The sequence below is a fragment of the Telopea speciosissima genome, chromosome 11 (genome assembly GCF_018873765.1).
Source record: "Telopea speciosissima isolate NSW1024214 ecotype Mountain lineage chromosome 11, Tspe_v1, whole genome shotgun sequence".
NCBI lineage: Eukaryota > Viridiplantae > Streptophyta > Magnoliopsida > Proteales > Proteaceae > Telopea > Telopea speciosissima.
In genome coordinates, this window is record NC_057926.1 from 28793563 (window position 1) to 28808298 (window position 14736).

Below are 14736 nucleotides of genomic sequence, written 5' to 3' on the forward strand. Positions count from 1 at the left end.
ATCTTCCCCCCACCCCTTTTTACTTACTGGGAAATAGGGCATTTGGCGTGGGGATGAATAATGAAACTGGGTGACTATGGGTCGAAACCATTGATCGAGGCATCTAATTAATATCACATTTCATTCAAGTGGGATATCAAAGGTTGGTTTTAGCTGATCGAAGTAAATTGCTGAAAGACCTTAGTATCTTCGTTTTTTTTAATGATGACTTGACCTAGGCATCCTTTTTTATTTGCTTATGATTCTTTTGTTAATTTCAAATGGTGGTTTCTTGATTGCATCGCTTCACCATTTTTTGTTTTATTTGGAGACCCATTGCTTCTTTTATAGTTATTTTGAGGGCAGAAGAATCCCTTTATTTGGATAGGTACAGTTTGCCTTCTTTGATTGTTCCCATTTTTTCCCCCCAGATTGATGATAGGTACAGAAACATAGAAGACATATTATTTTCCATCTTCACCTATGTTTGGAAGTCCTGTTCCTTCCTATAGTCCTCATCTACGACATTCTGGTAGCAGGCTTGTTTTCTCAGACCTTGGTAAGAGGAAGCTTTGAGTGGTACATGTGAATTTAAAAAAGAAAGAAAAATCTCAAGTGTTGCATTCTGTGGATATATCATGTGCAAGTCTAATTTTGTTCAGGTTCTTTTAGGATCAAGTGAACCAGAAAACAGCCGTAAGGAGCATTTTCAACATCATCTAGAATTAAATGAAATGTTGGGTGGAAGTTTGCCGTTGCATGCTACTGCTATAATGCCATCCCCAATTCTTTTATGGAGATTCAAGGTATGGTTTTTGATTCGTTATCGATAAATGTTTTTGTTTGATCTTTTTGTTGAATTAAATATAAAATGGTGTCTTCTAGTCCATATGGATAATGCTTGTTGGAACATGGTACACCAAACTAGGCAAGGGATGATTCCTTACAGTGTCAATATGTCGTAGAGCAAGGACATGGATTTTTCTTAAGTTTGTGTAGCATTATTAGAGTTCTAAATGTTGTGTCCAAACCATTAAATAAATCTTGCAACTGTGAATGACCCGGTTTTGGACTACTAGTAGACTAAGCCTCCTAATTATGAGCATTTCCCCTAGTTTCTGGTAGAAGCCTAGTTGTTGAACTCTTCTTGAGTTCATTTAGGTTCAGTGATAACCAAGGTTTTAAGTATCGGTATCGGGTATCATATCGGAAAGGTGATTTTAAGAGACATATCATAATCGTATCAGAGAAACTAAACTATGGAATTACATTAAACTGTTTAAACTGTTGGAGGCCCTATTGAGCCCAAAATAGAAAGTGTTTGCTACCAAGTAGCTTACAACCTAAAAAGAAACTTTCTATAAAATCTAGCTGCCATACATCAAAACAGAAACTCCTATTTTAGAGAAGAAAACAAAAGTAGTAACAAACTGAAATTAGAATAGAAACTCCTATTTTAGAGAAGAAAACAAAATTACTAACAAACTGAAATTAGAAGGTACATAAATGAAATAAAATTTACTTTTTAAGACTGAAAATGGAAACTAAACTATGGCAGTATTAGGATATAATCTTTCTCCACTTGATGGGCCCACAAGATCTTCTAAAAAGCATCCCCACACAAGGCAAATATGGGTTGCGACACTGTTTACATAACAGTATTGTGAACAGTGTTTTGGTCTTTTTTTCTTCATATTTCGATCTACATCAGTATGTCCTTCCGTACAATTTCTCCTATGGTCATTTTAGGCAAGCCCCTAGCTCTTTTAGCTCCTTCAATTAGAATCATATTACTCCTCCTTATTGGGGCGCCCTTAGGCCTCCGTTGCACATGACAATTCCACCTCAACCGACTCTCTCGGAACTTGTCATTGATCGGGGCAACTCCCAAGTTAACTCTAAAATATTCATTCTATACTTTATCCTTTCTAGTTTTTTCGCACATCCATCGTAGCATCCACTTCTCTGCTACACATAGCTTCTCAATATGACACTTCTTAACTGCCCACCATTCTGCCCCGTACATCATGGCCAGTCATACAACAATCCTGTAGAACTTTCCTTTAAGCTTTAAAGGAATACGTTGGTCACACAACACTCCGGACGCACCTCTCCACTTCATCTATCCCATTTTAATTCTCTATGAAACATCATCCTCTATGTCACCTTCTTTATTTTGAAGCATAAAACTATAAATAAATAATATGTAAAATATATAATGTATAAGGAGGAGAACTAAGTGCGGAAAGACAAGTGCATTCAATTGATTATGTATAAATGATGAGGTTTCTTACATGTATTAATACAAAAAATCATTTTCAGTTAGTAGAAAATTTAGGGTTTAGATGCACACATCATTGCCGAAAAAAAAAAAAAGCCCTGGTTTGATGCAATCGTTCGATTCCCCCTAATAATCTGGTTTTGATACTTGATTGTAGGTTGTTTAATCGCTAAACAATGATGAAATTAACACTACTAGAGTCGCTTTTGCTAGTAGAAGGAAGGAATCAAATTGATTTTGCCAAAACAAAATTGATTAGAATGCCTTACATGAGCTCTCGGTATGTGTTTTGCAGTTATTGATCATTCTATATTAGTTTATAAGTGATACAGTCGATACTCTTTTTAGGTATAATATTGATGTCGTATCATACTGGTACCTTAAAGATGTGATACATATCTGTTAGTATCTGTGGATACGTTAGGATACTTAAAACCTTGGTGATAACCAACCTTTTTTCTTAGCTTACTTTCCTTTGATGACTTTGTAGTAGTTTGTTTCTTTTTTCCTTCATTGTCTATTTGTTATGGCTCTGTTCTTGGTGCCTTTTGTAATATGAGACTGGTGCATGAACATTTGTATGTCCTGCTTTTGGTGATGCCAAAACAAGTGTCTTCGCTGTCATTCTGTCAAAGTGTATACTGAGCACTAGGGTTGTAGGCTATCTCAATTAGAATAAGGAATAATCTAATTGAGATACCTACCTCCTATGTGTCTGCCTTTATATTTGTGATTAGAGTCAGTCCTAGTTAGTCTATGGTTAGTCTAGTCCTAGTCCTAGTTTGGTTTCCTATTGTTTTATGTTTCTAATTTGGTGATTCCTAGTAGGATTAGGAGTCTTTGCTTGTATTCTGATTCTATATAAATAAAGGCACTGTGGGGGGGGGGGGGGAATGCTTGTTTGATCCATTATCTCTAGACAGTCCCCCTTTCTCTCCTTCATCTTTTCTCTTCTCCATTATCTTGATTCTGGGGTTTAGGGTTCTAATCAGCTACATGGTATCATAGCACAACCATTAGTTGGTTGTTGACATGCGGTTCGGGTTTGAAGGTCGTACAAGATTTCTCTTAAAGGGGTGCAGCACCCTATGCTGCATACTACTATAGATTAAACCCTAGTTGATGGTTTCAATGAAAAACTAGGGTTCTACTTCTACCTTCTGCTTTACTGCTTACCTGAAGTGCAAGATCGATTGGAGATTGTCAAGTTGAAGATGCATTTCATTCTTGAAAGCTACTTCTACTTCTATTTCTGATCCAACCAGTGAATCGCTATTATTCTTGAAGACTATATTGATTAAAGGCTCAATCAAATCAGGTTCTTCGAAGCACTTCTTATTCCCTGTGGTGCCCTTATTAGGGTATAATATCAAGTTTTTTTATTTTTTATTTTTTATATTTTAATATACATCCTCTCCAATCAATCCAATATCTTGCTGTGAGTTCTTTGGGATCTGAGTCCCCTCTCCAACTACAGCACTCGATCCATCTACTCTGGATATTTGGGTTTTAAACCCTAACTTTGATTATTGCTGAGATTTGGGTTTTCAAACCCTAATTCTGGTTCACTTCAAGAGCAGGTTGTGTTACTACTGCTGCTGCTACTTGTGATTGATGAGTTATTTTTATGGCTGATTCTAAACCACCAACGGACAATGTCCAAGGTCAGATCACTACTATTAAACTCCCCGGACTTTCAAACTATCTCTTCTGGGCCCAGGCAGTACAAGCATACATCCATGCCAAAGGAAAACTGAAGTACATTACTGATGATCCTTCTACTACTGATCCAAAGGGTCCTGCCACAATCATAGCTCATGACGAGTGGATGCGTGAGAAATCTATTATCAAAATATGGTTATGGAACAATGTTGAGTTTGCTATTGCATCCAATGTGATGTTTCACACCCTTGCTAAGGATGTTTGGACCGATCTGTGTGAAAGTTTTTCTCAAGAAAGGAATATCTCTTGTATGTATGATCTGTATGAGAAACTTTTCAATTTCCAATTGGGGCTGCGAATGAACTAGCCAATACAGCCATGACTGACACTTCTACTAAGAAATCTGCAAGTGATATGACCCATAGTTCTATATTTGGTACTTCATCCACTGTGTCTCTTGATGATTATAACAACTACTCAAACGCCTCCAACAACTTGAAGCTACATCTGCCTCCACCTCTACAGCCACCTTAGCCTATAAAGGAACTCTGCTTTTCATACCTCCTCTTCCTCATGGCTTATTGATTCTGGTGCTTCTTGTCATATGAGTGGTAAGTTAAGTTTGTTTTCTTCAATGAATCAAGTTCAAACCTTTTCCAATGTTATCCTTGCTGATGGATCCTCTACCTAGAAAACTGGTCATGGAACTGTTTCTCCAACATTCTCTATGATCTTCTCTCTTGTTTTTCATGTTCCTAAATTACTTTTAAGCCTTTTATCTATCAGTCAACTTACTAAATCTCTTAATTGTTTTGTTACATTCTATCCTTCTTAATGTGTATTTTAGGACCTTCAGACAAGGAAGATAATTGGTGGAGTGGTTGAGCGGGAAGGATTGTATTACCTAGATGGCACCAAACCTTCTTTTGCTGCTACATCTACTACCGTACCGTCTCCCATGCAATGGCATTTATGTCTTGGTCATCCGTTTCTACCTAAACTCTAGTTAATGGTTCCTAGTTGTAGATCCAACTCTCGTCTTGAGTGTGAAGCTTGTGAGTTGGGAAAACATCACCATGCCTCCTTCCCTTCCTGTAGTGCACCTAGAAGTTCTTCATTGTTTTCTTTAGTACATTCTGACATTTGGGGTCCACGTCGACTGTGTAATAGATTAGGTTTTTCTTATTTTGTTAGTTTTGTGGATGATTACTCCCGTTGCACTTGGGTTTACTTAGTGAAAGACAGATCTCAATTTCTTACTGTGTTAAAATTTTTTTATCAATAAATAAAAACTCAGTTTGGTGTCTCCATTAAAATATTTCGTTTTAATAATGTACTTTACACTTAAATTGAGATATCTAAGTTTTTTGCCTCACTCATGGTATAATTCACCAAACTAGTTGTTCCTATACTCCAAAACAAAATGGGGTGGCCAAATGCAAGAATAGGCACTTACTGGAGGTATCCCGGTCTATTATGCTCCATATGAATGTCCTCAAATATTTTTGATGTGATTTAGTCCTTACTACCTATTACCTTATTAATCGTATGCCATCGTCTGTGTTAAATAACAAAATTCCTTTTTCTAGTCTATACCTTGATAGTTCTTTGTTTGGCTTCCCACCACGAGTCTTTGGCTATGTTTGTTTCGTTCATATTCTTTAACCTACTATTAATAAATTATCTCCTCGTTCTATTAAATGTATTTTTCTTGGTTATTCTAGGACACAGAAAGAGTATAAATGTTTTGATCTGGTTTCTAATAAAAAATTTATTAGTGTTGACGTACATTTCTTTGAAAATGCTCCTTGTTTTACTCCCTAGTTCTTCTCTACTGTCTCCTGTGAGCAATGAAGATCTTCTAGGTCCAACCCTACCAGCTACCATACCGATACCATCTCCTAAACCGGTTTAGGTCTATCAGCTACCATCTTGATTAGGCTGGTGCTGATGATGATAGATGTTTTACTACTAGTTATTGTACCTTTGTGGGTGGTAATTTAGTCACCTGGAAAAGTAACTATTGTTGCTAGATCTAGTGTTGATGATGAGTATTGGGTAATGGCACATACTACAGCTGAGTTAATGTGGATAAAATCATTGCTTCAGGAGTTAGGATTTCATATCACTCAACCTATGAAGATGTTTTGTGATAGTCAAGCCGCTATTTATATTGCAAGCAATCCAGTGTTTGAGGATGAGTATTGGGTAATGGCACATACTACAACTGAGTTAATGCGGATAAAATCATTGTTTCAGGAGTTGGGATTTCCTATCACTCTAACCTATGAAGATGTTTTGTGATAATCAAGCCGCTATTTATATTGCAAGAAATCCAGTGTTTCATGAGAGGACCAAGCACATTGAAGTTGATTGTTACTTTGTTCAGGATGTTGTTATGAAGAAGTTGGTTTCTACTCCATTTGTTTCAGCTTTCAACTACCAACCAACTCAGTGATATGTTTACCAAACCGCTGTTTGGACCTGCTTTTCGAAGAAGTTGTTCCAAGCTGGGCCTAGGTTATTTTTACGCTCTAGCTTGAGGGGGAGTGTTAAAGTGTATATCAAGCACTAGGGTTGTTGACTATCTTGATTAGAATATTCCTTATTCTAATCGAGATACCTACCTCCTATGTGTTTCCCTTTACATTTGTAATTAGAGTCAGTCCTATTTAGTGATGCAGAATTGGTACATCGATTGAGTTTCAAACTGGGTCCATACCTGGCCCATATTATGATATTATTTAATTCCAATTTCCCAGCCTATATTGTCCGTAAGGAGAGCCATCAACCAGTTTTATTTTGGGGGAGAATATAGCTATCGATCTTGCTGATTTGAAGGGGGGGGGATTAATTCCAAGTCGATCAGTTATATTTGGGAGATTTATTTGCAATTAAGTCTGCTGATATGTAGGGGATTTAATTGCAATCAAGTTTGCAGATTTCAAGGGGATATGTTTGCTGATTTTGAGGAGATATTTTCTATCGTATTTCCTATTATATCAAGCAGTTATTTCTAGCACATTATGAGATATCGACCAGCAGTTAACAGAAGAGATAATGACCGGATTTGGAGGTCTCCATGGCCAGCTGGTGAAGATCAAGCTAAAGGCAATATTGTTGCGCGTGGAGGGCTTCTTTTCAAGTCAAAACAGCTGTCAAGCTGATTTGGATTAGGAGAAATTTAGGATTTGGTTATACCTTATGTGGGGGGTTTTATTAGACTAGGAAGTTTCTATTTTAAAGGGGTGTTTTATGTTTATTTTGTAATCAATTAAAGGGAATTTTATTTCTAGAAATTTGTCTTAGGGTTTAATATAAATAAGTGTATGTGGCTGAGCAGAAGAGAGGATGAGATGGAAGAAAAGAGAGCTATGGTTGAAGCTGTGAGATGCGGCAACGGTGAGAGACCGTGGGTGAGAGGCCCTGGATGAGAGGCCTTGGGTGAGAGACCCTAGACTGAGAGAGTCCCCTAGCCCCCCTTCTATATCCCTTTCTTCTTCTTTCCTGTCATTTTGTGTTCTTCTTCATATGTAAAAAAAAAAAAAAAGGAGAAATAAAATATTTAATTATTCAATTTTGTCCTTTTTTATTTATTGATCCTGCTGCATTGACCTCCCACTGGTTTTCCCTGGTTCGAGGTCGAGTTTGCATTAGTTAATCTATGGTTAGTCTAAGTCCTAGTCCTAGTCCTAGTTTGGTTTCCTATTGTAACTATGTTTCTAATTTGGTGATTCTAGTAGGATCAAAAATCTTTGCTTGTATTCTGATTCTATATAAATAAGGACACTGTTTGGGGGGGGGGGGACTGCTCGTCTCTCCTTCATCTCTTCTCTTCTCCATTCTCTCTGTTCTGGTTTTTAGGGTTCTAATCAGCTACACTTTCCTCCTCTGAAATTCACTTTTTGCCTAGGATAGAGGGAGATGTCCTCCAGTTTACAATTTTTAACATCTGTATATGTAATCCAACCCTTGTTAATTTATATTCAATAATTTTCTGTAGTTGTGTTGGAAAAAGTTAGATGTTAAGTGCAGTGAAAAAATTAGAAAGCAACTTTTGACTGGGTTTTTGGTTGGAAGTGAAGTTTCATTCATATGAGAAATTTTCTGAATGACTTTTCCCCCACTCCGAAGCCAAAGGAAAGTTCTTACGTCTAATAAATGAAAGTTTGGGAGGATACAAATTGCATCATTCGAGGCGTTTTTACATCGATTATTTGCATTCCAGCAAAACTTAGTGAAGATCATTTTTTTGAGTAGACTCCATTCCATTTTCACTACTTTTTGCGATTTTCATTTGCTTTACATCTAATCAAACAAAGCCTGACCTTTCAGATGGGAAAATTAATGTTTTTATGTGGATGTTCTTCTAGGGCCAGTCACATTTTGATCATGGTTTAATTGTGGTTGACTTCCCAGGTACTCCTGTTTCTTATCTGGGGCTTCGGTTGTTGCAAGGTTGGTTATAGTGCTTATATATTTATACTGCAGATAGGAGGTCCATAAGTGCAAGAGATTTTCATAATTGATCATTTTGTTGATTTTATCTCAGTCAGATCTCTTTCTTAAAAATGCAGATTGGTTGGGACTCTGTCATGAGAATGAGTGTTGATTTGCGGGATCTATTTCTATATGAGGCTTTTTTGTATTATAATCCTCTTCTTCTTGTAGTAAGTTTTTCTGGAGTTTTCCCCCTCCACTGGCCATGGGCTTCTTTAAATGTCTAAAATTTGGGAGAGGTGCTTGATGCTTTCATTTTCCCCACCCCTTACTTTTCATTTGATTTTACAGACCATGATGGTATGGTTTTGGGGAGTAAATTTATGGGTGTTTGCTCAGTCTACTATCAATTATGCCAAAATATTTGATCTTGCCCAGGATCATCTTACACATAGCGAAATATGGAAGGTACTATAGTTCCAAACTAGTAGGCTGATTAGATATTTCTGCTCTTTTCTCACATTATTTATTTGTCAGCATCTCTTGCTTTGACTGTAGATATATTCTGGATCTAATGATCTATTTTCTTTTTCATATTGTTGAGTAAAACTGTCTTTATCATCTAGCAGAATGAGTGTTTCCGTACAGGGATTATTAAATTACAGATGAGTTTCGTTATCACCTGGTCTGGCCCCCTCAATAGAAGAAAAAATTTACTTTCATTAACTTGAATATATCTGTTGAAGATTTACACTGTTGAATGATCGATACCTCATATATGAGCACTATTGTCAATGAATATATGGTTTTTTTTTGGATGCAAGCCTAAAAGGCTAGCATGCCAAGATCAAGAACTGGTAGAGAATAGGATTTGGAATAGGCCATGGTTTTGGGGATTAGGAAGAAGGATGGATGCTGATGGAGAGGAAAGAAGAGAGTTGGTGTAAGAAGGGGTGAACGAGGTTTCTTGCTGATCTGATGTATTGGTGTTCAAATGTTGTAGGTGGTGATGGATGATGATGTCTAATTGTTGATAATAGTAAAATAACTTGGCAAACTAGAGTCCCACTAGTGCCCCACCATAGGATTCTAACCTAAGCTCGCTGTAGGAGTCTCACCTTAGGCCTCTTGAATCACACAAGAAAATATTCAGATGCTATCTTTGAAATTTAATGGTTGCCTCTTGAGAGCAGCCAGGACTTGCATTATATAGAGATAAAAATCTTGAATACAACACAATAGCAATAAAGAGACTCTTAGAATTCCAAAACCCTTTTGGAATTCCCCATACATAGATAACAAGTCCTAGATATGGAAAATTGCCCCCAAGACCTAGAAAGCTGTTCCCAAGATATAAGAACTACAAACAAGAATTTGAGGCCAGAACTTGACTGCTTCTAGAAGTCCACGACTTGGCTGGGAGGGCTGGAATTGACTCAGGCCAGGTTAGACAGTGGGTCTGGTCTTGGACTTGGGCTGGCCTCTCTTTCGAAAACACTTCTTGGAGAACTACTGTTCAGGCCTCTTTGATGGGCCGGCTGCTGGATCAAAAGGATGCCCTGCATCATTTTATTTTCTTTCTTTTGGACGGTGGAGGTGGTGGACCATGAAACTTTTTTGAGCTAAACATAATAACCCCTGTGCAGAAACCCTCTGATGTAGACAAACTCTTTGGCAAGCAATATGCTAGGCAGTATGCTAGCCATAGACATCATAAAAGGGCTGGTTCACTTCAATTAGTGGACCAACTCAATGGGCCATAGAGCCAACCAGCCTAGCTGGGCCAACCCACTTGGGCTGGGAGTTGTTGGGTCTCTCAAACCCAAATCGTGGGGGGCATGCTTGTCTATTTATCTTAAGTTACTTAAGTTCTTAGCTGGGGCCGATGGTATTGTTTTAAAAGTGGGGACCACAAGACAATAGAGCTGGCTGCAACACTTGAAGAGATTTTATAGGTGGGGACCACAAGATATTAGAATCGGCTTCAGCATCTTGAAGACTCCTAGAAGATTTGAGACTTTTGTTAGTTTCTACTTTTAATTTGAACTAATTTCTATTTTAAGTTACTTTCTAATTTGTTTAATTCCTTGTAACTCAAATCTCAACCCTATGAGAGACTTTCTAATTTTTAGTTTTTATTTTTGAAGCTCAACACTTGAGCTTATATATTTGTAACTGCCCATAGGGGCTCCCCATGATTATGTTGATGAATGGAGTATTTGCTTTATGCAATGTTATTGTCCTGGTGAGAGGATGAGAGGCTGAGAAAGCCGACCCTATCCCCCTTCATATTCTTGTCTTCTATCTTCTTTCTTCTTCCCTTACTCTATCCCTTGCTGTTCCTGCTATTGTGTGACTGCAAACAAATGTTGCTGCTATGTTTTGACGTTTTGTGAAGACCTAGAACACATTCCAAGCATCAACAAATCTGCTGTTGCTACTCAGACATAGAAGGACATCTCCACACCTGCGGCTGCATCAACTTCCTATTCTCTATTGCTGATCCAAAGCCCCTGATTTCAGCACCCTTTCTTCCAACTGGGGTGAGATTTGGAGGACAGTTTCAGGCCCACAAGTGCCCCACTCAACCAGCCTTAGAAGGCTGCCTGACTACATATCTGAGAGAAATAATAAATCCCCCAAAACCAGTAGCCGATTACACTGTTCATCAGTCCTCTACTGCTGCAACTTCTGGCCTTCATATCTCCGCAACCATTGCTCAGACCTGACTGAATTTTCTGGGAGATTTCTCACTGCTGCCAGACCTTCCTTTGATCCCAGTTTGGAGCCCCCATCACTGCTGGTTTGCAAGATACAGTCTTACTTTCTAATATCAACTGTACTTTCTAATTTTGTAACCTGTCTTCATTCTTCAATCTGGCCACCAGAATTGACCCTAATTTGGAGTGATAGTTTACCTTGTCTAGACCTCCATTCGACCTGAATTTCAAGCCCATCACATGGCTGGATATTGTGAATCTGATATAGAACCTAAGTTGACCTGCGGCTAGGGCTTGGACTGCTGATTGGTTTATTGTTTGGGATATTTGGGGTTGGTTAACTTGTTATTCTAGTCTCACATTACCCTGTTTGCCATATAAGAGAGCTGCATTCGCAAAACCAGAGAAAAGATAAAGAAGAATAATACTTAATAGGTTAAGCAAGTTGGCTCTAGATACATCACAATTTTCTAGAGAGTCCATATGGACATTCCCGATCTTTGGATCCACTACAAAACCTGATGTTCCGGCCACTTGTTGAAAAATTTGTTGTGGCGCCAAGGTGAGCTATAGCAGTGGCCAACCGCCTTGAAATCCAAGTTGAGTGCCGTATGTTCATCCCAAACCATATTTTCCAGGTGCTTGTCATCTTGTAAGTGTAGATACAATTACAATGGAGGGTTACAAAAATCAAAATATTGGACATAAAGGGGAACTTATAGAAACATTTAACTGTAACAGAATCATTGAAATTTATACATGTGGAGGGCAAGATCTTGGCATATTAGGCCACTGGTCAGCTTGGACCTTGAGGAGTGCCTTCTCGTACGTCACCTAGGTGTTGCCTATTGACAGCTATGTGCCCTATTGACGACTATGTTCCTCAGCTCTCTAAAGGATTAAGATTACAAGTGGGTCCTCTGCAATCAACTAACTGAGGTGAAAGGTTACATAAAGTATGGAATCTAGAGGCAAGGCCTGAATCCTAGATTTATGGGATACTCTTCCCAGCTAACAGGCTAGACACAAAAAATGTTTTCCTTGATTTGTCTGAGTGTCTCCAATCTAGAGCTGCCTGGGGGATTTCTACCAAGCATCAGTCAAATTGACTTTGATCATGAGGGGGTTCTAAAGGTCCCTGGTCTTCTAATTTCCATGGAGATAGTAGTAATAAACCAATACTTCTCTATATAGTCCACTGAATATCTTGGAACACCATAGAGTCCAGTGAATATCCTAGAACAAAACTGGTGTGCCACCCAATAAGCAACTCATGTTGACTGAATTAATAACTCCATGAGTGTGATAGCAATCCTGTTGTAAATCCCATAGAGTGGCCACATAATACACACTCAGAAGTACTCAACCTTAAGGGGATTGGGGGGAGGGGGGACAAGGCCTGCTGAAGTACCTTTCCCCTTTTTCCCTAGGGGGCAAAATGCCATCCCCAAGCATGGTCAACCAAGGAACTAGGACAAACCTGCTAGACAACACATAGACCTAATATATGAAAAATAAAAGTACTGAAATTGTTACCTGTTACTTGCTTGCCCTATTGAAAAATCCATCTCTTGATTTTGCATTAGGTTGTAAAGACCTTATCTCTTCTTCATCTTCAAAGTATTCATTCTGCCTTAAGAATTTAGGGTTTATTTTATATATTGATCAATTTATACTGGTTTAGATGCTTGTTCTAATATATTCCCCATACTAACTTTTAGATAATATTTTGATACTTGCAGTGTGCCACTTGGATGACAATAATTGTGCCAACAAGCATGACAGCTTACCTTTATCTTTACTCTCATGGAGAAGTATCGTTGGCTGCGTCACAACCAGTGTAATATCTTCTTCCTCTCATAATGGTCTCATGAATGATTTTTCTCAACTCAATTCATCCTTATCCCAACGAAACAGGGTCTGTTACATGGATCCTTTTCCTCCAATCAGCTCTATTCAGAGCCATACTTGTTACTAGTCCCGGGCAATGCATGTCTATCCTTACCACTTCTTCTAGGTTCATTTTAGGTTTTAACTTTTTCAATTGGAATCAAGTCATCCCTCTGTACTGGGGCATTTAAAAGCCTCCATTGCACATGTCCATGCCACTTCAAACGATTTTCTTGCAACTTATCATGTATCGAAACTGCTCCTAAATTAGCTGTAATTTGTTCATTCTTTATTTTATAGTTTCTAATTTACTAGTCATCCATCTCATCATTCTCATTTCAGCTACACTAAGTTTGTCTATATGTTGTTTCTTTACTCACCCCACTTTCAGTCCTATTGTTGTTAAGGCTCTCTTTCGTTCGATTCAATTTCACATTTAGGGGGTGATTTCAATTTTTTTAGGGTGTTTGGTATGATTTTTACACCCTGTTTGTTGGAAATAGAATTCAGTAGAAGTCGAAATTCCGAAATAGCTCTCCAGCTATTTCGGAATTTCGATTTCGTGATTCGTCTCTCTTGCTCTCTCTCCCCATTAGATTCTACTTCTTGATGCAGCATCAAGTGCCCACATCTGTAGGAAGAAGAAGAAGAAGAAGAAGTCCTGAAATTAGGGCTTAGTTTGGGAGCCATAGCTTAGGTTTGCAATTCTAGTATTTTTCCATTCCATATTTAGTTTATTTTTCTGTTTTAAATTGAACCGGTTCAAATTGTTTGCATTCAATTGGTTCAATTTAAGTGATTTAGTTAAGTGTCTTTTAATTTAAGTTAGTAGGAACAATTAGGTCTTTTTACTTTAAGTTTTAAGTTATTTTGTTAGCAACACCATTCCACGATTTTTGAAGGATGTGTTTAAGTTGTATTAGGTTTTGGCCTTTGGCCTTATTATAAATAAAGTAAATTGTGGGAGGCTCCCCCACAGTTGAATATTTGAAAAAAAAAAAAACAGAATTGTTGGCTGCCATTGCTGCTGCTTCTTTGCTCCTTGTGAGTGTTTGCCTTGGGGTTCTATCACGGAAGAAGGGTAGGTGGATTTGCTAAGACTCCTTACGCCATGACGGCTGGGAAGATCCTCTACAGCTGGAATGTGGTTCTATCCTTCTATCACAGAGCTGCTGCCTCCATTGAAGATGTTCTTCAACCAGTAAGTTAGTTATTTAGTTTCATTCATCCCCTTCTTCTAATCCTCCATCCCAAACCTACCCCATCCCAATTGATTAACATAAACATAAATCATCTAAGTTCTGTGCAGCCTTATTTTATCAGTCAAATCCCCTCAAATTTCAGACATAACATCCTTACAATAAACCTTCCACTTGACCTAGCTTGCTGCCCCATCCCCAACAGCTAAACCCTAATTCCCCCTCTTCTCTGTAAAACCTAAAATCAACCTAAAACCTGTCCAGACCTAACTAGCCATCCAATACAGCCCAAATTACAGTCGAATCTCCCTCTCCCTGCCAATGATACTCGACCAGAACCCCAGCACTAAAGTCCCATTAAATTCTAAAACCCAAAACCCAAAACCCTATCCCTAATTTTCTGAAATTCAATTTTTTAGTTAAACATCATCCAAACCTACACTATTAGACTCCTTAAAACCTGCATATTAAAACCATATAAGAATTACCCCATTCCCTCAAGCCTAACCCTAGAAATTGACCTAAAATCCCTAATTCTGCCCATTCGAACCTGCAGCCCCCTTTG

The 14736-nt window shown here is 38.2% G+C and overlaps 1 protein-coding gene across 3 annotated transcripts in view; it reads left to right on the top strand.

The window, feature by feature from the left end:
* The first annotated feature begins 423 nt into the window (after positions 1–423).
* The window catches only part of LOC122646778 (SPX and EXS domain-containing protein 5-like), a 54187-nt gene continuing 39874 nt past the window's right edge, over positions 424–14736 (top strand). The window contains exons 1-6 of one of the 3 annotated variants that reach the window (XM_043840377.1): positions 424–538; positions 652–785; positions 8342–8380; positions 8500–8592; positions 8714–8830; positions 12825–12920. In XM_043840377.1, coding sequence (XP_043696312.1) covers positions 463–538; positions 652–785; positions 8342–8380; positions 8500–8592; positions 8714–8830; positions 12825–12920 — 555 coding nt within the window. In that variant the 5' untranslated portion in view covers positions 424–462. The remainder of the gene's footprint in view (positions 539–651; positions 786–8341; positions 8381–8499; positions 8593–8713; positions 8831–12824; positions 12921–14736) is intronic. The other 2 variants (XM_043840378.1, XM_043840379.1) reach the window with 2 other exon arrangements.